General features: G+C 37.2%; 1 protein-coding gene and 1 non-coding gene across 2 annotated transcripts in view; both read right to left on the reverse strand.

The window, feature by feature from the left end:
• Positions 1 to 1,213: 1,213 nt before the first annotated feature.
• Positions 1,214 to 26,821, reverse strand: part of SNRNP40 (small nuclear ribonucleoprotein U5 subunit 40) — a 30,319-nt gene continuing 4,711 nt past the window's right edge. The window contains exons 4-10 of the mRNA XM_006176170.3: positions 26,178 to 26,343; positions 17,336 to 17,458; positions 9,258 to 9,378; positions 7,310 to 7,392; positions 6,265 to 6,326; positions 2,430 to 2,533; positions 1,214 to 1,703 (exon numbers count right to left, since the gene is read on the reverse strand). Coding sequence (XP_006176232.1) covers positions 1,654 to 1,703; positions 2,430 to 2,533; positions 6,265 to 6,326; positions 7,310 to 7,392; positions 9,258 to 9,378; positions 17,336 to 17,458; positions 26,178 to 26,343 — 709 coding nt within the window. The 3' untranslated portion in view covers positions 1,214 to 1,653. The remainder of the gene's footprint in view (positions 1,704 to 2,429; positions 2,534 to 6,264; positions 6,327 to 7,309; positions 7,393 to 9,257; positions 9,379 to 17,335; positions 17,459 to 26,177; positions 26,344 to 26,821) is intronic.
• On the reverse strand, positions 11,838 to 11,999 carry LOC116668349. The gene has a single exon (XR_004325519.1). It is a non-coding gene; the product is annotated as a U1 spliceosomal RNA (small nuclear RNA).

Consider the following 26,821-nt stretch of genomic DNA (forward strand, 5'->3'; position numbering starts at 1 on the left):
TGCTGTGGAATACACTTTAGGAAGCCTCAACCTACAGGATACATTACATAAAGTACATGCTCTCCAGGATTTGGCTCCTACTTAATTTTGCAACTTTACTATCTGCTGCTCCCCGCTGCTAACCATGCTGAAGTTCTTTTGGTTCATGAAACACACCAAACTTTCAAGCTTGTGCCTGCCGTTTCTTGGAATGCACATGTTTTTTGTTCACCTGGCAAAGTCCCAAAGTCCTACTCATTCCGTAAGACCCAATCTAAGCATAATCACACAATCTGTGAAACTTCCTTAACTCCCAGGAACAACAAATTGCTGTTTCCAGTGTACTTTATTTAAACTTTATTCACTGTATTAAAAGTAACTGGTTTGACAGCTTTATCATCCCACTAGTTCCTCCATTAATGTCCAAGTTAAATCTTGGACATGTGCTCACTTAAAACTATCCTCTCTTCCATAACTTAAGATAGAGGATTCAATTTGTGAGCCAAAAATATATAACCAAACATTTTCAGAACAGGTTGGACGTGTGAAGACCTTTGAGTTGAGACAGGAGGTTCAGAAAATACACACTCCACTCCCCAGTTCATCAGTGCCGATCTGTGTGTTGGGCACAGTCACCCAGGGAGATAGCAACCTGTCTTGAGGATAGAAGGCAACTAATAGCATTTCTTAATGCCTGTTAGTTTGAGAAAGACAGACAAATACACAGAATCATCAAAAAAGTCTTAGACAATATCATGGTCCAGTTACACCATAACTTTCTCATACTCCTTTTGAGTTGAGTTTTATACAGCATTCCAGACAATGCTGTTGGTTACCAGCTGAGACTGCCCCAAATCTGCCCACTTCAGCAAACCAGAACAGGTACTGCTGCTCAGAGAAGTGTTTTTGGTAGAAGGCACAGTAAACACAGACCCTGTTCATTAAAGACCATGTAAAAATATGTAAGAACCAGGTTCTTCAGACCTTATTTATCACCTCATGACTGCTATGCTTCTAGTAGAAGACAAGTATTTGTTACTGATAATTATTCTGTCATTTTCATGGGAGTGAGTAAACCAGAAAACACAGAAGAGGAGAAAAAAGCCCAAGATATCCCACTAACTTCTCAGGAGTTTAAAGGATTGTATGTATCCCCCGGCCACATCACGCCCTGCTTAAATTTACGGAGATGAAGCCTCAAGGAAAAGACAGCAATAAATCCAATCCACATGGCTCTTGTAAAAAGACATCTATTTGGCTTTTAATACAAAATGAGTCAGAGAAACACAGAAAGAAAATATCATACAAGTTACTGAATTAAAAAAAAAAATCCCCAAGAAATAAATTTCAGTCATATTCCCTGTCTTCAGCCTGGATCAGGAAACAGGAAACTACAACCAATGTCTGTCTCTTTGAAGAAAACTTATTTAAAAAAAAAAGAAGAAAAAAACCAAACAGTCCCTGAAATCTGGCAGGTGGTTTTAAGAGACCACTGTAAGCTTGCCTTAATCATCCTGGTGAAATGGGATACATGTGTTGCTGGAATATGGCCACCTCTTCCTTCTTTCTTGCTAGTATTGATCTTCATCTGAAGGGAGGATGCTGGCTTGGGCATCATTTCATGCCACTTATGCTGTCTGAGGTCTCAGGGTCAAGCAGCCTTGTGGAGTCTCCTCACTGAATCTCTCCCATATATAGTCTCTTGTCACTGGATGCTGAGAGAACTGAGGTGAAAAGAACAGAGAAGATAACTGGAAATAAAGAAGGCTAAAGGAGACTTGGTGCTCAAGGGCTCTTATATCAAGAGGCAATTTTGGTATAAAAGAGCAATTGGATTTAGCTTAAATTCCCCTCCTCCTAAACATCATTCACAGAAAACTACAGCCTGGCTTTTCAACCCAAGTCCTCTCGAAACCACGAGGACAGACTGTGCTACGGGAATTACACTATCAGGGTCTAAACCCTGATGTCCCTTGTAAGTCAAACCTTACGAAAAGACCTTTTCAGTAATTCTAGAAAAAAAGAATCAACGTCTGTTGTCATTTTATAAATGTGCTTCTGCTTGTTATACTTAGCCCTGGAAGAAGGCACATTTTCTCCTTAAATTCAAGGCCCATTATTTAGTTTAGCTAGCCGATAAAGTGTAAGTTGCAATTCATAACTGAATATTAAGAAACATCATTCTTTTATCTGAATACATTATTGAAACATAGACCTGAAGCAAGTAAACTCAAAGGAACTAGAAACAGACTAACGAACTTCCCTTTGAGGCTGAGAAGAAAATGATCATTGCTCTTACTCTCACTACTTAGAACAATGGTGAGACTGTCAATGATCCCCGTAAAGACTGCTTGCATGGGAATTCACATAAAACTCTGCCTCTGTATTCTCAGGGTCCCTTTAGGGGGATTCCCACAGTTTCCCTTTCCCCTGTGTCAGGACAGACTTACTGATGGGTTCGTCAGGGTGGAAAGCCACTTCATTGATGGAGCCAGCGTGGCCCGGTAGTTTATACAAAATCCTCCTGCTTGTGGTATCCCACACATACACAAACCTGCAAGGTATGATGAAGAACAAGGCTAAGGCCTCCCAGAGCTGAGAGCAGCACAGAAGCATAGCTTTTTAAGGGAAACAGAAGCAACCATTTATTTATTCACTCCATATTTACTGAACTGTGTTCTGACTTTTAGAAACTAGGAATACAGATTTTAAATAAGGCATGGATCCTGCCCTTGAGCAACTGGGTGGAGAAATAGAAATAGCTTAAAATATAAGCATTACTGGTATTTTCAAGCAAAAACTTCTGAAATAGGAATGATCATGGAGAAGTAAGATGAACAGTTTTTCCTCCAGACCCCACACAGAAATCTTCTTTAAATAGCACCTTTATAATTAGGATGTGTAGTTAACTTCATATGCATCCAGGAATGTCTTAAAGGTAACCCAACTCAAGGCAAGTTGGGAGCCTAGGTTGCAGATCCACCCGAACTTCTTAGTATTGTATTCAAATCAGAGCCCTCAAAAGGGACAGGAAATTTTGGCTATATAAACACAACCCAAATACTCACTTGATCCAAATTTTGCAATGAATTCATGGGAAGAACACTAAATTGTAGCATGGGAATGGGCCAACAGAAATCAGCCAGTCTAAACTCATCTTACAGATAAGAAAACGAAGTGACTTTTCCAAGGTTACTAGCAGCTCAGTGGCAGAACTAAAATGAGAACTCTTAATACATTTCAGTATTCCCCTTTCACTTACCATCTTCAAACACCTCGTGACCCTTGGCAGCGCCCCCAACCTCCCAAAGAAGTTCCTTTGACCCTTAGCCTTGCTTGGGCGATTTTAACATGAAGGTAAAATAAATAAATATTATCTTTATATGACGACACAAAGATAATCTGTTGGTAAATTTTAAATGCTAGTGGTTTTCAAACAGGTTATTTACATATTTGTTTTGTTCAGTCAACACCTGAAAGGGTACACTCATCAGTACTTGATTATAAAATGCCTAGTTCTGAACAATATCACACTTTTGGTCTAAGATGCAAATAAATAAGAGCTTCTTAATTACACTGTTTAGCTCACAAGGGCTAGGCTCCACAGGAACTAAATAAAAGTTCCAAGCAAGGTGGAAGAGAAGAAGGAGCCCTATGTGTCTATAGACTCCTTGGCTCTGATGCTCCTATTTTCCCTACTGTCTTCCTTCCTGCCATGCACAAGTAACTGTCCCCATTAATCCAGCTAAGGCGACGTGGCATATTGGAAAAGTGTATGAGTTCTGGAGTCATAAAGACCTGGGTTCAAGTCTCAATGCAACTATTTAATAGCTAAGTAACCTTAGACATTTATTTAACTTCTCTGAGCTTCTCTTTCCTTAGTGATACGGAGTACTGATGGAGACAATACTGATTTCACAGCTTGGTTGAGAAAAATAATGAAATATATGCAAAGTGCCTGGCATGCAGAATTAATGACAGTTATTGTTATGATGAATAAAAATATTTGTTATCAAAACAGAATCACAAGAACTCAAAAGGCTAAAAACTAAAAACATCAGTCATAGCAGAGAGACTGACCAGTCTTCTTGTAGTCACTGATAGGAACTATTGAACGGTTTCATGTCTGAACATGAGGAGGTAGGTCATTTACATGTAGGGAGGGGAAATTTGCCAAATCCAGGCCAAGCTGAAAAGCAGTTCTCTGAGAAGGAAGGATACATTTCTCAGGCACATGAAAGCCAGCAGAACTCCAGATCTCCAAGGGTTTACTTCAGGGGCTCCCTCTCCATGGCTGCCAGTTAGATGCTAAATTTGGAGGGAATCCTTATCCTCTCCTTGTTTTGGCATGGCAACATTCGGCAGGGACCAGGTTCCTTATGTAACAGAGCTGCTTGTTGACTTGAGGCTAATTGGCGAGGTGGCCTATGAAATGTGGCAACCCTCAACAGGTAGACACACAGGCTTTCGCTGGAGCAGTGCCATGCTTCCACATGTGAGGTTTAAATGAACATGGGAAGGGAAAGACGGAAGAGAGGACACTGAAAGTCAGAAAGGCCCAATGTTAGAAGCAAACTGCTCAGAAGAAAAGCTAGGCAGGTGTCGTTAAAAAACTTAATTACATGGGAAAGATACAACATCTCTGATGAAAATCATGCAGAAATACTTAGAATGGTTCTTACTGTCAGAATGTAAGACACCTTAGGCCTGTTTTTTAAGGTCTTTAGAAACCTGGCAACTGAAAATTCTTTTGATTCTCTCTTCAAGGCAGCTCTCCAAACCACCAGCACTCAAATCAGCAATGTGCCACTGTTTTACCTGGGTCCCTTCTCCCCTAGAAAATACCAGAATACTTGTATTTTTCATTAAATGTGCCAGAAAAAAAAGGGGGGACTATAGAATATTCAAGTATGTTCAACATTGTTTACAAGTCAGAAAGTGTGGGACAGACCAAAGTGAGGCTTCTTTATGGTTGTGCTAGAGCCCCAAATAGAAGACTATGGAACATGCTGAAAGCCCAACCTAGCCTAGGAAAAGCTTCACATCTACAGGATGGTGCCTGTTTCAGTCAGGCAGCAGAAAAATCTCTGAAGGCAGAGGAAGATGAGATTAAGCTAAAAAGGGGTAAGACAGCTCCCAATGGGACTAAACCTAGGGTCTGCCTTCAGAGGGCATCATTCTTTACCATTTCACATTTGTGCCCCAACAGCCTGGGCACCTGGACATCCCTATTCAACTTCTGACTCTCTCCCAATTATAGGTCACCATAGACATATCAATACTACGATCATCTGACCAAAGAATTCTCTCCCTTCTGTTCCTCATTTATAATTTAATTCCTCAGCCAGTTTACATTGACAGTTAAAGCTTCACAGTCTTTTAATTCAGCTCAGGGTTGGAAAATACCTAACCCACATGCTGCCAGACCTCTCATCTAGCAATCATGACACTTTTCCCATTGAACCCAGACCCAGCTCTGAATCATCTTCAACACTGACAGCTATTATCAATAGCTGAGCTGATATGCAGGGCAAAGTCTGACTGCCATCCTTGAGCTAGGGATTCATTCATGTAGTATTCACTAACTGCTTAGAATAGGTCAAGGTTCAGAGATGACTAAGACTCACTTCCTGCATCTAGGAACAAATAATTCAGTAGGTGTTTCCCACTGTGTTTGTCTTACTGTAAGATGTAATAAATGCTAAAAAAGGTTAGGTGTATATGGTGTGACTACAGGACAGAGCAAAGAGCAATTAGTTATGCCCAAGAGGTGAGGGATAGAGGGCCAGGGAAGTTTACAGATATGATATAAAGGTGGTTACTAGAGAGATATAGGAGTTTGGATAATGGAGAAGAGGGGATATGAGAGAGAAGACTGGAGGCACAAGGGATGTAAGAATAGGGAAAGTTCTAAGTGAGGGAAGCATTGTGTTGACGGTGGGGGAGAAGTACATACAATATGCATTTGAATGAACTGAAGCACGGCAAAAGAATCTAATAAGGGAAACTGAAGCCAGATTAGGAGTCTGAATTTTATTTTGATGGCAAAGGGAATCCATCAATCAAAGAAATTTTTTACCCTTCAGGTCTAAAATGTATCCAAAGAGGGTAGAAATGATGTGTTTGTCTACACGAGCTTTAAACCTTTCAGACTGAACATGGCTTCATCTCCGAGCACAGCTATAACTCTGTCTGCTCAGCTCAGTATTTGCACTTAATGTATTAAACATGAGAAGACACCTGCATAGCTACATCATTCTTTACCTCACACCCAGTAATCCTTACCTGTCGGCTGAGCCAGCTGCTATCTTGCTTCCATCAGGTGACCAAGAACATCTCAGAAGATTCTATAGTGATGAATAAGCAGGAATCCAATGAATACCATAATGTACCAAACCCATCTTTATTAGGCTATAGCATCACTAAGAAACTTTAAATTTCTTAAGTAGAGTTTTAATTATTCTCCCCAGAATATAGCCAGCAATTATCTTATATTCCACAGCCCAAGACAGCATGCTTTGCTGTATTTCAAACCATATAAAAACCAACTGTAGAAAATGCTTAATTTACAGTAAATTAAGAGTGGACCTGGTAACAAAATTTTGCCTACAAATGGAGGCTCCCTTTGCTGCATTTATCTTGTTCCTCATTAATTTTTTTCTATCTGGAAGTAAAACAAAAATAAAGCCAAATCCATCAAAAAATAAAATTTGATTTAGAAAGTGAAACCGAATCTCAATGGGTTCTCAAAAGAAAAACATTAGTCTATATTTACAAACTATATGTAGGAAAAGCTACTTGTAAGAGCTGACCAAGGATTTCAGAGTTTAGAAAAATTTCTCTCTCAGAACTTGGCCTGTGGTGCTCAGTGAAGGAAGGGATGTACTCTCAGGGCTCGAACAGCTGGTTACTGGAGGGGGAGGGATGCCATCTGGGTAACGGCCATGGGAGGCTGGGTCCCACATGCAACACTCCCCTATAAGGGTCAAAGTTCCCAAAGAATTAAAAAGAGTGTCTTATTGAAGTCAGAAATCCCATCACTATCTATCTATATGAGTGCCTTCTTCCATATGTTTCTGTTAGTTTTATTTCTGGCAAGAACAGTTTTGATGGAAAACAGTGGTACTGGAACGTAGTCCTTTCTCAGGGCTCTTTACCCTTAGCATCACCTTTTTAAAAAAATTGAGATATAATTGACCTATATACATTGTATTAGTTTTAGATGTACAACATAATGATTTGATATGTATAAATGTTGCACCCTAGTACCATCTTAAATGTTTCTTTGAATCAAATGGACAGTAAAATTCCTCTGCCATGCAGAACTTACCTTTTCAAAGTTGTGTACATTTCCTTGAAATATCTTCACACACCTCTCTTTGGGAGCAAACGGCCGGACATCCCAGACCCGCACTGTGAATTCAAACAAAGCAAAACAGTTATCAGCCAGGGGCCTCCTGAGAACCCAGCTGAAATCAGTATCATGTCAATGACAGATGTTATTTCCTGGGTAAAGAAGGACCACCATAGTATTCTGCTACCTGATAAGGCTTTTCTCTTTTTCTAATGGGAATGAAATGCAGCCGAGTTCCATTAACAGGCACTAAGGGCACAGAGGAAAACTGAGAGCGTAGGAAGTGAAAATGTCAAACACACTGCTGGAGATTTGCAACAGGAAGCAGCTGGGTGTGATACTGATTTCAACAAACATTTTGTAAATGATTCTTCTGCCAACCCCAAGAGTCACATCTGGCAAAGTTTCAATATGACAATCTAAATACCACTGACTACTGTGATAATCTATAAAAACCAAACTTATGACTACCTTTTCTAATTTTGCTCATAGGGGTACCTTACAGTTTAGTTGGGAACAAGGTCAAATATATATATACGTGTACGTGTGCGTGTGCGTGTGTATACATATATATATATATATAAATATAAAAACACTGTACCAAGAATTAGAAAAAGTGAACTTTGATCCCAATTCTATTATATATATGGGGGATATCAGGAAAAGAACAAGATTCCTGTGTATTGGTCTCCTTTGTAAAATGAGAATATCATTGTTCTTTTTTTAAAAAATAAGAATATTTTAAGAAACAAATAAGATGATATATGTGAAAGGGCTCTAAAAGATTGGTGGCAATAAACAAAAATAAAGAATTCGTAATTTTATTATATAACCATAACAAGAAATTCTTATTTTTACTTTAATAACCATTTATGGATCTCATCTTTCCTTACTATGAACAATGCTAGAATTAGACAACAGCAAGTCTACTGAAATAGGATGTAAACACTCACAGTAAGCAGTGGCTACAGCTATTGTAAACTAAAGCTAAACCTACAGTGGAATTTGAGTGATGTCATTTTATTTGAATGTGAAAAAAAATCTTTGAAGTCAGACAGGCATAAAAAGGTGAAGCTATACATGGAAGTTTGCTATTGAGCTGAGAATACAGTCAGGAGATAAGCCTGTTCATTCATTCAACAATTATTAATTGAGCACCCACTGAGTGTGAGGCACTGTTTTTGTTACAAAATGTCAGTGAAAACCTTTTGGTTCCTGATGAGTCTATGAACCAGAGGGGTATTTCCAATCTCTCCCAATATTAAGCATATAATCCAACAAGCCATCTTTCTTTATTGCCATAGTAAACCCATTCTCACACCCAACAACTCAAAAACAAGCAAAGAAAGGACAAGAGTGTGTTTGTGTAAATCCAGAATAATGAGGATCTCTTATCACATCAATGCTTTGGAGTGGGGAGGAAAGACATACTGGCAGAAAAAGCACAACTGAGATATCAATGGGTTTATTGATCATCTGAGCTTGTTAGTTACTCTTTCAAAATGCTTGAGAACTGCCTTGGATGGATCTCCAGACTCTCATCATTCTCAACAAACTAATCACTAGGAGTGTTTTGGATCCTGCCTGGATCCATAGCCTTGCATGCATAGCATACCAGAGCTGAAATGGGCCTTAAAGGAAAGTCCACTCTTCTTACATTATCAGTGTAGAAACTGATGCCCAGAGAGGAGAAATGCTATATGCAAAGTTGCTCAGGGATTAGATGGAAGATCAAGGACTAGAATCCTGGCTTCCTGACCATCTCTTCTAAAGCTTTTCTATTACAACCTGTTTTCCTAATTGCCCTGGTGGATACCTGCAAGCCATCCTTAACTCTTTTATCCCAGCACACATCTCTAGCACCTAGTGACCATTTTCTTTAGGGTCCACAGGGCACTGACAGAGCTTTCTTTTCCAAAGTTACCTGTATTGTCCATTGCATTGGATAAGAGATAAGAGCCTTCAGAACTTAAACTCAGGCCAGTCACTGAATCTGCGTGGCCTCTCATTGTGTACGTCAGCTTGTTTTGGCGCAGGTCCCAGACCTGCAAAACAAAGTAAGAAGGCGCTCCCAGAAATCAAATTGTGAACAGCAAAGAAATAGAATTACTAAAGAGTCAACTGCCTGGGAAAATTGGTAATCCCTTCTTAATCTGCCTCTGGGCCAAGTATTACTTTACCACAAAATACAGGATTTCTATCAAAGAAGAAAAAACTCTTTTGTCTTTCTAAAAGAAGTGTCAAAGATACTATGTTAGACTAGAAAAATATAATGAATGTCAAATACTAAGATAAAGTTTAACAAAAAGAAATAGAATCTAAAGAGATGATTTTCAACCCATAACAAAATATATTAGGAATTTAAAAACTAAGAAGCATTTAAAATGCTTAAACTATGATTCTTAGCAACTAAAAATAAACTATTAAAACCATATGAAAACAAAGAAACAAATCATTTGAAAAGGCATGATTGCATGTAAAATGTATACAGCAAGGTAATATGCAAAACCATGCCTTAAAACTTCATTGAATGTCATAATATGCATATATACATACATACACACTACAGAAAAGCTATTTATTAAAAGAAAAATAAACTGTACATTCACTGTTGCCAGGGTAGGAAAGGTAAGAGAAATGGTTCGGCTGAAAATGACATAGTGTCAAACAGGAAAAAGAAACTGTTTATTAAATTATGGCTGATAAACACACTGCAACACTACAAGCTCTCATGCTGGAGATCGAATAGCAGAGTGGGAAGAGTGAGGATTTAGGGTCAAACTGACCCCAGTCATTGCAACTCAAAAGTTATATGTTATTGGGCCACTAACCCTCTCTTAGACTGTTTCTGGTCTGTAAGATGGGGATAACATTTACCTCTTATGGCTATTGTGAGGATTACTGATGGAATGCTTAGCAAGTGCCTGGTACACAGCAGGCCCTCAACAATTGGTAGCTATTATTAACTACCTAACTTTCTAAAAATATTCTGATGATCAAATGTAAAAATGTTTATAAAATAAGCTATTATTAAGCAAATAAGTAAAATACAAAACAGTATTTATATTTACATAGACTGCAACTATGTAAAAAATGTATTAAAGGCAATAAAAATGGTCTGGAATGTCACATGGAAAAAGAATAGCAATTTTGTTAAGGTCATTGTTATTATATAAAATTTCATCTGAATTTGATTTAATATTGCCACGTACTTTTCCTAAATGAAAAAAAGAAAAATTTGCTGTCCCTTTAAGCAAGGCATTTTCCTCATCTAGAAATGAGTTCGGTGTTGTTATGTCAAAGCAATACATAAGGCACACAACTCCACTTTTTCCATCAATAACTCATTCATGTGTGGAACCCAACACACTTTATATACAATCATTTTTGTGTCAGGATGTTTGCTGCCTCAATAATCAGGAAGGCCTGAGTGGCTGACTTTTTTTTTGTTCAAGCCATTGTTCCTCCTCTTCAGAGAAGGCATTGTTGAAATCTTTAGCTTTCTAGGAGAGAATGCAATTCCTCATCCCCCACAGCATTTGGGTGCTATTTCTAGACTTTCCTCTTTGAGGCCAGCACACGTTGTTTTGCAGAGCCAAAATGCATCTGGGATTTGCCAAAGGAAGAGTGAGCAGGGCACTAATTTAAGCAAAGACATTTTGCAGATGTCCTAATCAGCTGTTCAGTGAATGTCTGGGCATCTGTTAGTGGCAGGCACTGTTGGGGATAAAAAAGACAACCCTGCTCTCAAGGAGCTTTCAGTCTAGTAGGGAGTAAACAAGTGATGAGAGGTCTGTACAAGGTGCAACAGCAAAGATGGCAGAGGGTTTAATGCTCCTGTGATACAAGGATGAGAGTAAGGGGAGGTTTCATAGAGAATAAAGCACTTGAGTGGGGTATGAAGAAGAAAGAGGTATTTTTTCATTCAGACAAAGTAGAAGGGTATTCCCAGGCAAAGAGAATGTATGAAAGCAGAGAGACATGAAAAAACTGCTGGGTTGTAGGGAATGGGCAAAGAGAGGCAACAGACACTGCGTGAGCAGTAGGCAAGCAGAGGCCAGCTCATGAAAGGTTTTGAATGCCTAGCTTGGACTTTTTCAATCTCCCTCACTGGGGAGCCACAGAAGGGTTCAGAGTAGTGGAATGCGTTGTTCAGATTCTAGAAAGGTCCTTCTGGCCCAGATAATTGGAAAGGATGAGAGCTGAGGCAGAAGAATCAATGAGGATATATTCTATCCCTTTACCCACTACATTAAAAAGAAAAAAAGTCGACTAAACTCCCATTTTAACTGGAGCTCAGAATTGTAACAAATGTCAAAGAACTGCCAGCCAGACCTTCAAGTCATCAAGCAGAAGAGCATTTTCTTCTTTTATTAATCTTCCTCTGATTCCCCAATCCTATGCCCAGGAAGAAAATCCCAAGAGAAACATATTTGCTCAGAAACATACACAGAATTTGCCTCACCTTAGATTGATTTTTAAAATTTATTTACTTATTTATTTATTGGAGAGCATGAACGCAGTCCCCCACTACCACAAATTATGCAGTCGAGTTTCCCACATTTAGGGAAATTGCAGGGATCAGCACATCTGTAGTACAATGGATAAGCCTCGCCCTGAGAAAATCACCTTTGTGATCACGGTATCTCCCCTGCCAGGTAAGTATCACCTTAGATTTTAAACAGGTTTCCATTCCCTCTTTGTTCCCCCCTTCTTAGAATAGGCAGTGCTATCTGAGACTGAGAAGCAAACAAAAACCAGGCTCTTCAGGAGCACTTCCTGTAGAAGTAGTAAGGCAGTGTAGGAATTTTGTCAAGCAAGTGCTCAAGACTGGTAAGTCTCTGACTGCTTAAAAGGTGTTTGTTAATTGACTAGAGGCAATGGTAGAGTGCAAGATTATTGGCCGTCTGGAGACAGAGTTCTGGTCCTGGCTCAATCACTGAGTGAGTGACTACATGATCTTAGCCCAATCACTTAACCTCCTAGTGTTTTGCTTTAGTCATCTGTAAAATAAAAGGGATAACGAGATGTCTAAGGTCCCTTTCAGGTTTGACATTCTCTGTGTGTTTCTGATGGAAAAGGAGCCTCTCTTTTGCATTTTTAAAGAAATTTATGAGGGCCGAAGGACAACTGTCTTTCTGGATCCAAGGGCAGTTACTCACCCCTAAGCATGTCAGAATAGGGTGTTGTTAAATAAAGAGAAGACAGAAATTCTATGGTCTCACATCTCTCCAGCACACCCCTTAGTCATACAGGAGCAAAATGAAGTCAAACAACCATAGCAACCTGGTATCAAATACTGTCTTTATTAATTGCTATCACCAAAACACTATCTGCGAACCTGTATCCAAAATATGAAACAGCCTTGTATTTGTTAACACATTAATCTTCATCTAGAAATCTATTCTAAAAAAGTAATTAAATATGGAGTTTAACACACAAATATGTCCAGGACAGCATAACTTGTGATAGTGATACATATGAACAGCCTAAATGTCCAGTATATGATTGTTGATTACTAAATAATTGATTATTCTAATAATAAAAGAAAAATGATGATGATGGCAGCTGACATATACTGAACATTTACTATGTAACTGCTACGTTGCAAAGAATATTATATTTTTTACCTCACTGAATCCATGCAAGAATTTTATGAAGAAGACTGACTATTCCCATTTAGAGATAAGATACGGAAACTCAGAGAGGTTAAACAATTTTCTTAAGATCACATAGCTAGCAAATTAAGTGGCAGAATCAGAAAAAGGATCCTAAGTTCTGGGATGTTATGCATAGCCCGGTGGCTACTGTTAACAATACTTACTGAATATCTGAAAGTTGCTAAGAGAATAGATCTTAAATGTTCTTATCACAAGAAAAAAAAAAAGTAACAATGTGAGGTGATGGATGTTAACTAGACATCTTATGGTAATCATTTTGCAATATATACATATATCAAATCATACGATGTAAATCTAAAACTAATACAATTTTCTATACCAATTATATCTCAATAAAACTAGAGAAAAAAAGAAACAGAAAAATAATCCTAACTACATTGCTAAGAAGAAAATAAGAGCGATATATTGGAGAGCAACTAGACTGAGGGCCTAGTTTCATCTAAGAAATTGTTTCTAAAGAGATGTCTGAGCTGAGCTTTGAAGACTAAACTAGCCATAGCAATGTGTACAGTGGGGGGTTCCAGACAAAAGACTAGATATATGTTACTAAGTGAAAAGAGCAACATGTAAGATTTTACCCAAAGTGTGAACATTAAGATGTTTACATATAAAACACTACGGCACAGAAAAAGACTGGGAGAAAATATACTGAAATATCAAGAGTGACTAAATTTGGATGCTAAGACTGCAAGTGATTTTTTCCCCCCTATTCTTACGTTTTCTAAATTTTCTTCAATGAACAAATGATCGTTTTTATTAATAAAAAATTTAAATTATAATAAATACTTTAATCTCATTTTAATAATTTTATTCCTGATAAAGTTGTTTTATTAAATATACATTTGAGTGCAATTTTTGTATTTCTGCAAAACTTTCAAGGTAAATAAGTAGTCAAATCAGGAAAGCCTACCTTGATTTTTAATTTGGAAAATAAGATATACTGTAAATAGCATACAGAGTTTCCAATGCTGACAAGAGAATGCAACGATCCTGACCAAGTACCACAATAAGAATGTCCCACTTTTGGGAATACTCTGTGCACTTCTAGTTAAAAAAATTCCTTGAAAATGAGGCACTGAAAGAAAAATTCTAATGTTTGTGAACCAGATAGACTTTTTAGTTTAGAAAGATAAAGACTACAAGGCTGTGAATGTAAACTCATTAACTGCCATACTCATGGGACTATATTTATACATTCCTCAAATCTGAGATAAGTTCAGATTTCAAAACAAAATTAGTATGTATCTACAGACAAAGGCTGGGATTAGATACCTGAAGAAATAATCTAACCTAAGAGAAGGTACAGCATACAGCGTGTGTCTGAGAAGATACGGAAAGCTTTCAAAACAAAAAAGGGACTCAGTCCTTTCAGGACTATGGAACAACTGGATACATTTGTTTATAGAAGGCCCTGAAACAGTACAGACAAAGAGCACGAAATAAGCCACACAATTTGTGGCAAGAAGACTTTACTAGCACAAGAATATTAATATTAGGCTACTATCCCCACAGTAGAGATGAGAGGATCAAATTCTCATAGTTTAAATTTAAGAAGCCAGTCTCAAAAAGTTATCTACCGTAAGATTCCATTTATATGATGTTCTAGAACAGGAACTACAGGACAAAGAACAGATTAATGATTGGGAGGGATTAGGTTGGGCAGAAGGTTTGACCCAGAGGAGTACTATGAAGTTTATTGGGGTGATGGAAATTGTTCTGTACAGTCTGTGGTAGCTACATGAATCTACACAAGCATTAAAATTCATAGAAATTAAAATTAAAAATTAATTTCATTGTATGTAAATTTAATACTAACAACAACTTAAAAGTATGGAAATTATCATAGCTTAGTGACACTAATCCGCTTTCATACATATTAGAAGCCTTCTAGTGATTCTAATGATAGTGGGCTCCCAAACTTCACTCAGGGAAATAACGCATTAGCTATTAAGATGATCTAATTAGGAGGAGGGATAAATTGGGAATTTGGGATTAACAGATACACACTACTATATATAAAATAGACAAACAACAAGGACCTAATCTACAGCCCGGGGGACTATATTCAATATCCTATAATAACCTATAATAGAAAAGAATCTGAAAAAGAATATATAACAATCACTTTAACATCTGAGACACTCTAAATCAACTATACTTCAATTAAAAAAAAATCTAATTAAGCCCTCATGTTCTGAATGCACATTTCCCAAATAGTTATAGGGCAGAAAGGGATATGAAACTGAATTTTGGAAATGGTGATTTCTGAGGTACTTATAAGACATCCAAGTGGGGGATGCTGAGTAGCTGGTTGTATATGTGGATGTGGAGATGTAGCTCTAGGCTGAGAACACAGAATCACCAGCAACAGAGATGACAATTAAAGTCACAGAACTATATGAGAATTGTCCATGGAAGGGTATGAAGTAAGAAGAGCACCAGTTCACAGCGAAAAAAAAAATGTGACAATGAATATGTATGTTCAGGTGTAACTGAAAAATTGTGCTCTACACTGGAATTTGACACATCGTAAAATGACTATAACTCAATAAAAAAATGTTAAAAAAAAAAAGAAGAGCACCAAGGAAAGAACCCTGGGGAATAACGACATTTAAAGAATACACAGAATAGCTTGCAGAGGTATCTGAGGAAGGATATGCCTGATGGAAGGGGTAGGACAGTACATTGTCATAGCCAGTTTAACAAACAAACAAAAAAACTAAAAGGATCTACTGGACTTAGTAACAGAGAGATCACTGATGACCTTGAAGAGAATAAAACAATGGAGGCATGAAGCCAGACTGCTGAGGAGTGATCATGAGATGGAATTGAGGAATGAAAGGAAGGTGAGGAATTAAAGGCAGTAAGTAGAGAAAATCTTCAGGGGATTTCTCACAGGTATTAAGAGTATGACTCTGGAACCAAACTCTGGGTTTGGAACTGAGGTTTCATCACTTATTAGCTGTGTAACATTGGGTTAAGTTGTTGTGCCTCTCTTAGCTCAGTTTCTTCATCAGTAAAATGGCATTAATAGTACTTATTTCATAGGGTTGTTGTGAAGTTTAAATGAATTAATAATGTAAAGTTCTAAGAACAATGCCTGACACAAAATTAAGTGTTAGATGATGGTGATGGTAACACTATTATTATTAAAACCACCATCACTGTCTTTCAAGAAGTTTGGCTGTAAAGGGGAAGACTGACAGGACAGTAACAAGAAAATGTGGAATAGAAGACCCCTTTCCCCACCAAGAGGAAATCTGAACATGATGAAATGCTAATGAGAAGAAAGCAGAAGAGGAGGTTGAAAACATAGGATCTGGGAAAATTGATGGCACAAGGTAGAGATAGGAAAAAAGAGTTGAAATCCTTTCATTTAAGGGACCACCTTTAGACAAAAGCAAGGACATTTCACCCATAGTAACTGCAAAGGAGGCAAGGAGGGATGGGAATACAGTACAATTTCTAGGTAGAGACAACATAAGAAGTTGAGTATTTACCCAGTTATTACTCTCATGACAAAGAAGAAGGTAAAGTCAAAGTCTTTGAAATACCTAAGGAAGCCAATAAGCAAAAGCAGACACAAACTGTATCACCTCCCTCTGCCCCTACCCTCAAACATTTCATATTTCATAGCACTTGCTATGTCCAGAAACTCTGCTAGGTGCTCTAATGCATTTGGCTCATTTAATCCCGGTGACAACCCTATGAGGTAGATATTATTATTACCCCTGCTACACACACAAGAAAACAGAGGCTGAAAGAAGTAAGAACTAGCCTGAAGTCACAAAAAACGAGAAAATGTTGGAACTGAGATTAGACCCCAAGTCAGTTATTTGAAAGCTTGAGCGACACTGTACTGCCACATAGTCTACTGCTTCTTTCTCTAACATCATTACCTCCTCATATTCTTAGCTATGGACCCCCCCAAACTTCCTTTCCATATTCTCAAAAAGAAAGACACAATGAGAGATTAGGGTACAGAATCACAAATTGATTTACTGCTATCTTATGAGGCCAGTGTAGGTTAAAAAAAAAGGTTTCAAATGCCTTTAGGCAGGGAATGCACTCTTCATTTCCAGAGTTCCCACACAGGGACTTCCCACTTCACATTAACTGCCCAGTCCTTGACAGCATTTATATGAGCTGTAATATAACCGTGATTTAGGAAGTCAATGAGGATAGGACAGAAAGAAAACAAGTTGTAAGTTATTATCTTCCATTTAATTGGTACAACGTGCAAAGCTAAGAAGTTCAGAAAGATTTATCTCTGTGAGTGGAGACAGGTAAAAGGTAAACATAACATAAACATCTAACATACCTTGATATCGTTGTCTATTCCACCAGAAATAATCTGATCACTTGTGTCATTGAAGGTCACAGCTAACACTTGGTAGGTGTTCTGAAATGTCTGGATGGCTGCTTTCTTACGGATGTCCCAAAGCTGAAAAAGAGGACAAGAGTCTATAGTAACATCACTCTAAGAAGTAATTGCACAGTACACCACACAGTCCAAGGACTTTGTGGAGGTGAAAATATCTGTAACAGGAACCCTGTTCAGAAACTTGTCTGGATATCCTATTAACATGGTGAGTGGTGACTACAATTTTGCCAACATACCTGAAGGTTGGTGGAACAAATCACTTTGGTTATATTTTTAGACTCCTTTGTTATACTCTGAATGGTTAATCAACACGCCCTTAGAGTGGAAATCTTCACCTTGTTTATTAGTTCATATGTTCTTAGTACATCAAGGATATTAGACCAGTGTTTTAAAATTGTAGATCCTAAGTGGGCTGTAACTTACATTTAAAAAATATATATGTAGAGAGAGGAGGTTACATCAGTGAAAATGGCACAGTAGGGAATGCCCAAAAATTGTCTCTCTAAATATATTATTATTATTATATATTATTATTATTATTATTATTATTTGCCTGTTTGGTGGCTCCCTGAACAATGATCTTAAACAGTCTGACTTTATTTTGCCTAACTTGAAACTCTCCCAGGACAGAGCATTTGTCTAAAACATTTAAAATCAAATGCATTAGCCTCTCTGCTGGCTGGGGCAAGAGATAACAGCTGGGGCAAACAGACAAACCAAAAAACTGGGGAGGAAAGGCTGGGAAATGAGACAGTTTGGAGAATAAGGGCTTTGAAAAAGCTTTGACATATTCTTGGAACCCTAGAAGGCCACTTACATGTCCATGGCTGGGAACATGCTTAGGGAAGAACTGAGAATGCCCTAAGCTCTCACCTCCTGCTGACCTTCAGGCTTTGCATGAGCAGGAAGTGAAAGCTAATGCAGAGTTGTAAATTGCCTGGCTGAGAGGTGAAAGCAGGGTCCAAAACACCCAGAGAGCCAATCTACAAAGTCTGGCAGAGTTCTCCCTGCCCCGTCAGGTGATTAAAGGTATCTCTGTTCAATCATTAGTGAACCACTATGCTGATGAAAGAGAGATTTCAGTGCCTACACATGACAAAGAATACAGACTTTGCAAAATTAGTTCAGGAAATTCACTAAACAAACAACAGCTACAAAACACAGCAACAACAAACTCTAGGGGGAATCTAATTTCCAGAGTTGTTACATTACAATATTAAAATGTCCAGTTTTCAATGAAAAATTATGAAGCACAGAAAGAAGCAAAAAAGTATAAAGAAGAAGAAGAAAAAAAACTAATAGTCTTTTCAACAAATGGGACAACTGAATCACTACAAAGAATGGAGCTAGCCCCTTACACCCTTACCTCATACCACATGCAAAAATTAACTTGACGTGGATCAAAGACCTAAATGTACAGCTAAAACTATAAAATTCTTAGAAGGAAACAAAGGGGTAAATTCAGGACCTCGGATTTGGTAACAAATTATTAGACAAGACACCAAAAGCACAAGTGACAAAAGAAAACATAGATAAACTGGACTCCATAAAAATTAAACGACATTGTACATTAAAGGACAGGTATCAAGAAAATGAGAAGACAACCAATAGTGGGAGAAAATATTTACAAAACATATATCTGATAAACATCTAGTATCCAGGATAAAGAACTCTTATAACTCAACATCAAAACCACAAAAAGCACTATTAATAAATGGGCAAAGAACCTGGATAAACACTTCTCTTCAGAAGACATAAGCACATGGAAAGATAAATGTTCCAAAAAAGAGTACTTAAGTGGGTAGGGATAAATTAAGAATTTGGGATTAGCAGATAAAAACTACTATATATAAAATAGATAAATAACAAGGTCCTACTGTATACGGAACTAAATTCAGTATCGTGTAATGAACTGTAATGGAAAAGAATATGAAAAAGTATACATATATAATTGAGTCCCTTTGCTATAGGCAGAAACTAATGCAACATCAAAAATTAACTACACTTCAAAAAAAAAAAAAAAATTAACCAAGTTAAAAAGAGTGCTTCAATCCTCTTCAAGAGACCCAACAGCCAACCCCTACCCATCAAACTCTCTGGCTATAAAGTCCAAACCTCTTAGCCTGGAATTCAAGGCCTTGATAATCTAGCTCTCACATACCTTGCCAGACTTACTACAATCTTTGTCTTAACAAATATTCTCTACTCAGATCAAATCAATCTTAGTTTTCACCCTAAAAGCTACAGTAGCCATTTAAAGTTTGATTCAAGTGTTTTATTTTTAATTTATTTTTATTAAAAAATTGAAGTATAGTTGATTTACAATGTTTCAGGTATACAGCAAAGTGATTCAGTTATATATACATATATACATGTTCTTTTTCAGATTATTTTCCAAATAGTTTATTATAAGATATTGAATATAGTTCCCTGTGCTATATAGTATGTCCTTGTTGTTTATCTATTATATATATTGTACTGTGTTATCTGTTAATCCCAAATTCCTAATTTATCCCTCCCCCTATTCTTCCTCCTTTGGTAACCATAAGTTTGTTTTCTATGTCTGAGAGACTTTGTTTTGATTCAAATATTTTAGAACTTTAGCTCCAGACAACCATAATTTTAAAATGATTGTATTATTTTGAAACAGTCACACCAAAGACGCTGTAAAAGAGAACTTTTTTTGCCTAAATCATTTGAGAGTTGCTGCCCTAATGTCCTGAGATTCCTAAATACTTTGGTATGTTTGTCCTAAAAAGATCTTCTACATAATCTCAACACTACCATCAGAACCAAGAAACTAACACCCATACGTTACTACCATCCTCAGATCTCATTCAAGTTTCACCACTTGTCCCAATAGGGTCTTTCATTGCAAAAGGATTCAGCCTGGAATCATATGCTGAATTCAGCTGTCAGGTTTCTTTAGTTTCCTTCAGCCTAGAAGAGTTTCTCTGACTTTCCTTGAGTTTTGTAACACCTGACACTTCTCAAAACTACGGGACAGTAATGTTCCTCTATTTCGATTTGTCTCATGTTTTCGCATTAGATTTGTTATGCACCTTTGGCAGCAATCAATTTGATCATTTGATTAAGAGATTTTTCTGACAAGCTTTTTTGCCTAAGACATTTCAGGCTCCTCTTGTACTTTCCCTGCCCAGTCCTGAAATAAGGAACTCTTTTAGTGGAAAATGGTCCTGAAAGGCCAAGACCTGGACAGAAGATGTGCTCATTAGTTTTGGGGTGTTGTTGATCTTAAACCCGCTAAGTGGACAGTTAGTCAATATATGCATACATAGGCACACACACACATTTATGAACACACATTTGCATCTATGTTTTCCCCTATACCTATCTGTTCATATATGATACTTTCAATTCGATACAGACAATGCAAGATGCATTTTACTTCTCTCTTTCTGTATTGGTAACTCCTTTCTCTGACAGTAAGAAATCTGCATCCCATTATATTTATTATATTTACTTATTTGATCAAGATTCCTGTATGCAACCAATCTCCTACATCCTCTTCCAACCTTCTCCTGTATGGATGTCCTCTTTTCCTGCATGAACTGTGATTCCCACTCTGGGCTGGGCTGATTCTATAGGAACCCCTTTCCTCACCCCATTTGGGTGATCCCTCTCTGTGAATGCCCTCCTCACTCTACTCTGGCTCTAATACCCCTTTCCAGGCTGCTCTTCCCCAGGGAATCCATCCTCATCCTGCTCAGCCTCAGATTCCCTACCTGAACTGCTCCTACCCTGTGTGGGTATCCTCAACTCAGGCTCTGATACCCACATTATTTCTCCTACCAGTGTGTAGATGATCCTTGGACCCTGCTAGGGAACTGATTCTCCTTGCTGGGCTGCATCCCCCTTCTCGCCCTCCAGTTGCCCAGACTGGGCTACCTGCCCTGTGTAGTGTGGATGCCCTCCTCCCCCTACACAGTCTCCAGCTCCCCATAGTGAACTGCCCCCGTCCTGTGTGGATGCTCTCCTCTCACCTCACTTGGGTTCTGACACCCAACTCCAGGCACTTTTGCCTACCCTCACCTCTAATCCAAACAGCTTCCTTGCTTTGGTCTATGTAATGGCACTAGAACTTGAACTGTTCTTAAAAGGGAATAATGTATATTTCACTTAATTGCTTCATTAGAAGAAAGAATGAATTGCTAAAAACGGTTTGAAAAGACTAGCATAGATAATGCCCAAGATACCACTTCCAGACTGAAAAATGCTACAGTGAAACCTCTGCTTTCTGTTGAGAACTCTAACAAATACAAAAACATGACATATTCCTTCTTAAATAAGAACAAGTTACTAACTCCTGTACTGTACTTACAAATCTGGCAACAGAAAACAAAACAGCATTCCAACTTGGCAAGTAACTAAAAGGCATACGTAAAAGGGTGTTTAATGAAGCATTAATTATAAATAAGTTGAAATTAAAAATAAAGAATTGGTTAAAAAAAACAGTTACCTTTAAGTAATGTGATATATTACACATTTAAAAAAAATGTTTTTTTGGTGGGGGGAGACAATTATGTTCATTTATTTATTTATTTATTTTTAATGGAGGTACTAGGGATTGAACCCAGGACCTTCTGCATGTTAGGCATGTGCTCTACCACTGAGCTACACCCTCCCCTTGATATATTTATTACACATTAAAAAAAATACTACCTTGAGTAATTAAGTTAAAATAATTATTTCAAATTACATTTAATTAAGGGAGAAGAGAAACAAGAAACTGAAAGGAGGAAAGAGCAGAAAAGGCAAGATATTAACAATGAAAGGAAGTAGAAAAAGAAAAAGCTAAGGAGAAATGGAAAGATAAACATGAGGACAGAGATGAAGAAAAGACAAAATGAAAACAATGAGAAGAAAGTGAAAGGAAGGGTGAAACTAAATAAGACTAAGTTTCTAGATGTTTATTGTAGCAAGCTGTCAATAAATGTTTGTTAACAAAATTCATTAGGCACGCTTATCTCTTACTGCCTTTTGAAATGCCAATTAGTAAGTCAGTTACTGTTAAGTCTCTCCAACTATAGTACATCTAGGTTAAGAGCTCTGGGAATCATTCCTAAGCCACAGACTCTCTTCTTAGTCAAGCATCAAGGGGGCTCAAGTGATGGTTTATTATAAAAAACCATTTAGTAGAAAACATCTCAAAGCAGATAATCTAGCATGTCAGTGTCACAACGTTTAATTATGTAAAACAAACAAACAAACAAACAAATTAATTTAAAAAAAAGCAACAATCAGAAGTTTAGTCTGGCTTCTCAGATGTACTCCTTTGAAGTCCCTCCCTGTTTCATCATAAAAATATAATCCAGAGTCCAAAATTAGTGCCAAAGAAATAATAAAATAGTTGGTATTACAAAGCGGTGTGTCCTGTGTACCCTTGAAATAAGTTACTATTTCTAGGCCTCATTTTCTTCATTTGTAAAGTGCAGATGATGGAAGAGATCAACAGCTCCCAAAATATCATACTTGCTACATCAAATTACTTGAGGAACTTATTTAACATTCTGATTCTTAAAAACACAATACCATTTACATTAGCATCAAAAAAAAAAAAAAAAAGAGAGAGAAGTATTTAGGTGAACTAAATAAATGGAGAGATATTCCATGTTCATGAGTAGAAAGATGCAATATTGTCAAGAAGCCAGTTCTTCCTAACTTGATCTACAGGTTAATCATATTGACCAATGCAATGTCACCCAAAATTCCAGCAAGTTATTTCATGGAAGTCAACAAACTGGAGTTTACGTGAAGAGACAAAAGACTCCAACTTGCCAACACAATATTGAAGAAAAACAAAGTTGGAGGGCCGACACTACCTAACTTCAGGATTTACTCTAAAGTTAGTAATCAAGATAGTGTGATACTGGAAAATAACAGACAAAAAGATCAATGGAAGAGAAGAGAAAGTCTAGAAATAGTCCCCCATTAATATAATTAATTGATCTTTGACAGAAGAGCAAAGGCAATACAAGGGAGCAAAACAAATGATGCTGGCACAACTGTAAAAAAATGAATGTAAAAAATGAATAAATGAATACAGATGTAAAAAATGTAAAAAATGAATGTAAAAAAAGAATACAGATACAGAACTTTCACCTTTCACAAAAATTAACTCAAAATGGATCACAGACCTAAATGTAAAATGTAAAATATAAAACTAGAAAGTAACATAGAACATAGGTGACCTAGGGGATGGTGATGACTTTTTAGATACAATACCAAAGACACAATCCATGAAAGAAGTAACTGGTAAGCTGAACTTCATTCAAATTAAAAACTGTGAAAGACAAGGTCAAGAGAATTAGAAGACAAGACACCGACTGTGAAAAAATATACGTAAAAGACTTCTCTGTTAAAGGACTGTTATCCAGAATACAGTACAAAGAACTCTTAAATTCAACAATAAGGAAATAATCAGATCAAAAATTGAGCTAAAGAACTTAAAAGACACCTCACCAAAGTATACAGATGGCAAATAAGCATATGAAAAGATACTCTACATTGTGATTAAAAGAGGAGGGTGGAGGAAGGGGGAATTGAAAGAAGGTAGTCAAAAGGTACAAACTTCCAGTTATAAGATTAGTAAGTACTAAGGATGTAATGTACAACATTATGACTAGAGCTAACACTGCTGCACGATATATAGAAAACTTTTTAAGAGAGTATATCTAAAGAGTTCTTATCACAAGGGAAAAAATTTTCTTTTTCCTTTTTGTTGTATCTATATAAGAAGATGGATGTTGGCCACACCTATTGTGGTAATCATTTCACAACATATGTAAATCAAACCTTCTTGCTGTATGCCTTAAACTTATGCATGTATAATATATGTATGTCAATTATTTCCCAATAAAACTGGAAAAAAAAGAGATGTTTCACATCATACATCATTGGTGAAATGCAAATTAATATGATGAGATACCACAACACACCTATTAAGGCCAAAATCTGAAACAGAGAATGAAGGGCCGCAAATGGCAAAATATTCTTCTTTCTTACGGGTGAGTTGTATTCCATTACATACATATGCTGCATCTTATTTATCCATTCATCTATTGATGTGCACTTAGGATGTGCACTCTGTATCTTGGCAATTATAAATAATGTTGCTATTAATAGCAGGGTGTATGTTATCTTTTGGAATTAATTCTTATTTTGTGGTTTGCTTTAGTCCTTTGATAACTATGTAAGTTTAAAAAGCTAGAGATTTAAACGTTCTTAGAAACAATGAATAGCGCATATATGTAAACTTAAAAAATATGTGCAGTATATTGTGTATATGTATTTACATGCAATATATTGTACATGTGCAGTCAAACTGCAACAACTCTACCCAATAAAACTGAAAAATGAAAAAAGAAAACAATCTGAAACACTGACAATACCAAATGCTGACATGGATGGGGAGCAAAAGGAACTCTCATTCATTCTTGGTAGGGAGGCAAAATGGTACAGCCACTTTGGAAGACCTGTGGCAGTTTCTTACATCCTTATCATACAATCCAGCAATCATGCTCCTTGGCATTTACCCAAAGGAGTTAAAAACTTAGGTCTACACAAAAACCTGCACATATATGTTTAGAGAAGCTTTATTCATAACTGCCAACTCTTAGAAGCAACCAAGATGTCCTTCAGTAGATGAATGGATAAATAAACTGTGGTACATCCAACAATGGAATGTTATTCAGAGCTAAAAAGAAACGAGCTATTAAGCCATGAAAAGACAGGGAGTAATCTTAAATCCACATTACTAAGTGAAAGAAGCCAATTTGAAAAGGCAACACATTTTATGATTCTAATTATATGACATTCTGGAATGGGCAAAACCATGGAGACAGTAAAAAGATAAGAGGTTGCCTGGGGTTGGGAGGAATGAATAGATGGAGCATAAGGGATTTTTAGGGCAGTGAAAATACTCTGTATGATATCATAGTGACAGATAACTTGTCATTATACATCTGTCCAAACCCATAGAATGTACAACACTAAAAGTGAACCCTAACGTAAACTATGGACTTTGGGTATGTGATAATAATGTGTCAGTGAAGGTTCATCAGTTGTAACAAATGTACCAGACTGGTTGGGGGTGTTGACAATGGGGAAGCTATGCATGAGTATGTGCAGTGGTTGTATGGGAAATTTCTGTATCTTCTCCTCAATTTTGCTATGAACCCAAAACTGCTGTGAAAAAATAGTCTTAAAAAAAAAAAATTCCATTCCAGACCTACTAAACCAGAATCTGGGTATTTTTAACAGGTTCTTCAGGGAATTCTAATATGCAGACAGGTTGGAAATCACTGGACTAAATGACCTTTAATATTCCATTCTATGTTACTAAAGCCAATGTTCTTGTTACATATTGACTATAACTTCACAACAGCTTTGTAAGACATGTATAGTGCTGTCACCATTCTAAAGATTGAGAAGCTGAAGATCCGAAAAGTGAACTGCCCAAGGTCATACAATTAAGTAAATAGCTGAGCCAAGAACCCATTTATTCTTGAATGGTATCCATTTTATTCCAAGTCACAGTGGTTCAGTATGGTTCCAATATTATTCTGTAGGATACTTAAAAAAAGGAAAAAACCCCAACTGCTTATTATTTTAAACTTATTTTAAAAAGTGTCTGTTTTGAGAACTGTCTGATGAAACAAAGTTGTGGCAAGGAGGTACAGCACAGGTGGGAAGGCAAGATAAAGTTCATATTATGTCACCTTAGAAACCCTCAACACAGACAGACAACACCACCCACCTTAACTGTACCGTCATCACTGCCAGTGCAGACAAGCTGGGGGCCCCTCCTGGCTGGATAACAGGAATTCACAAAGGAAGTGTGTCCCTTCAGTCTTTTGACCCTCTCGCCTGTTTCACTGTCCCACACAGCCACAGTTTTATCTGTGGATGCTGAGAAGAGCATACTAAAAGATAAGAGGAAGAACAACAACAAAAAAAAGTGAAGACAAACAATAGCAATCTATCTCCCCCACCTGCCAAAAGGTGTCAAACTCTTCAAGATCACTAACATGTTGTGCTTTGACAGTTTGGTACGTGCTGCTAGAATGCCTTATCCCCACTTACCAAAACCCTAATGGTGCTCCAGACACAATTATGAGGTCTACCATATGAAATGTTAAAAAAAATTTCCCTTTGTCAGTCCCCATGACAGAATATACATCTAATATAGCAGTCTTCTCAATCTTTTCCTCCTCTGTGATATACAACACTTTACACGTAAGACATCCACTCCTGCTATGGAGGTTAAGACAGAGTATAGAAATTCCTGACTCAATGGCCCAGTAACTCTAACTCTTTCTTTAAAAATTAAACCCTTTATTTTGTCTCTGAGGATTTCTATGCTATGATTGATTTTATAATGCTTTCTTTATTCAAACAGGA

Source organism: Camelus ferus, chromosome 13 (genome assembly GCF_009834535.1).
Source record: "Camelus ferus isolate YT-003-E chromosome 13, BCGSAC_Cfer_1.0, whole genome shotgun sequence".
NCBI lineage: Eukaryota > Metazoa > Chordata > Mammalia > Artiodactyla > Camelidae > Camelus > Camelus ferus.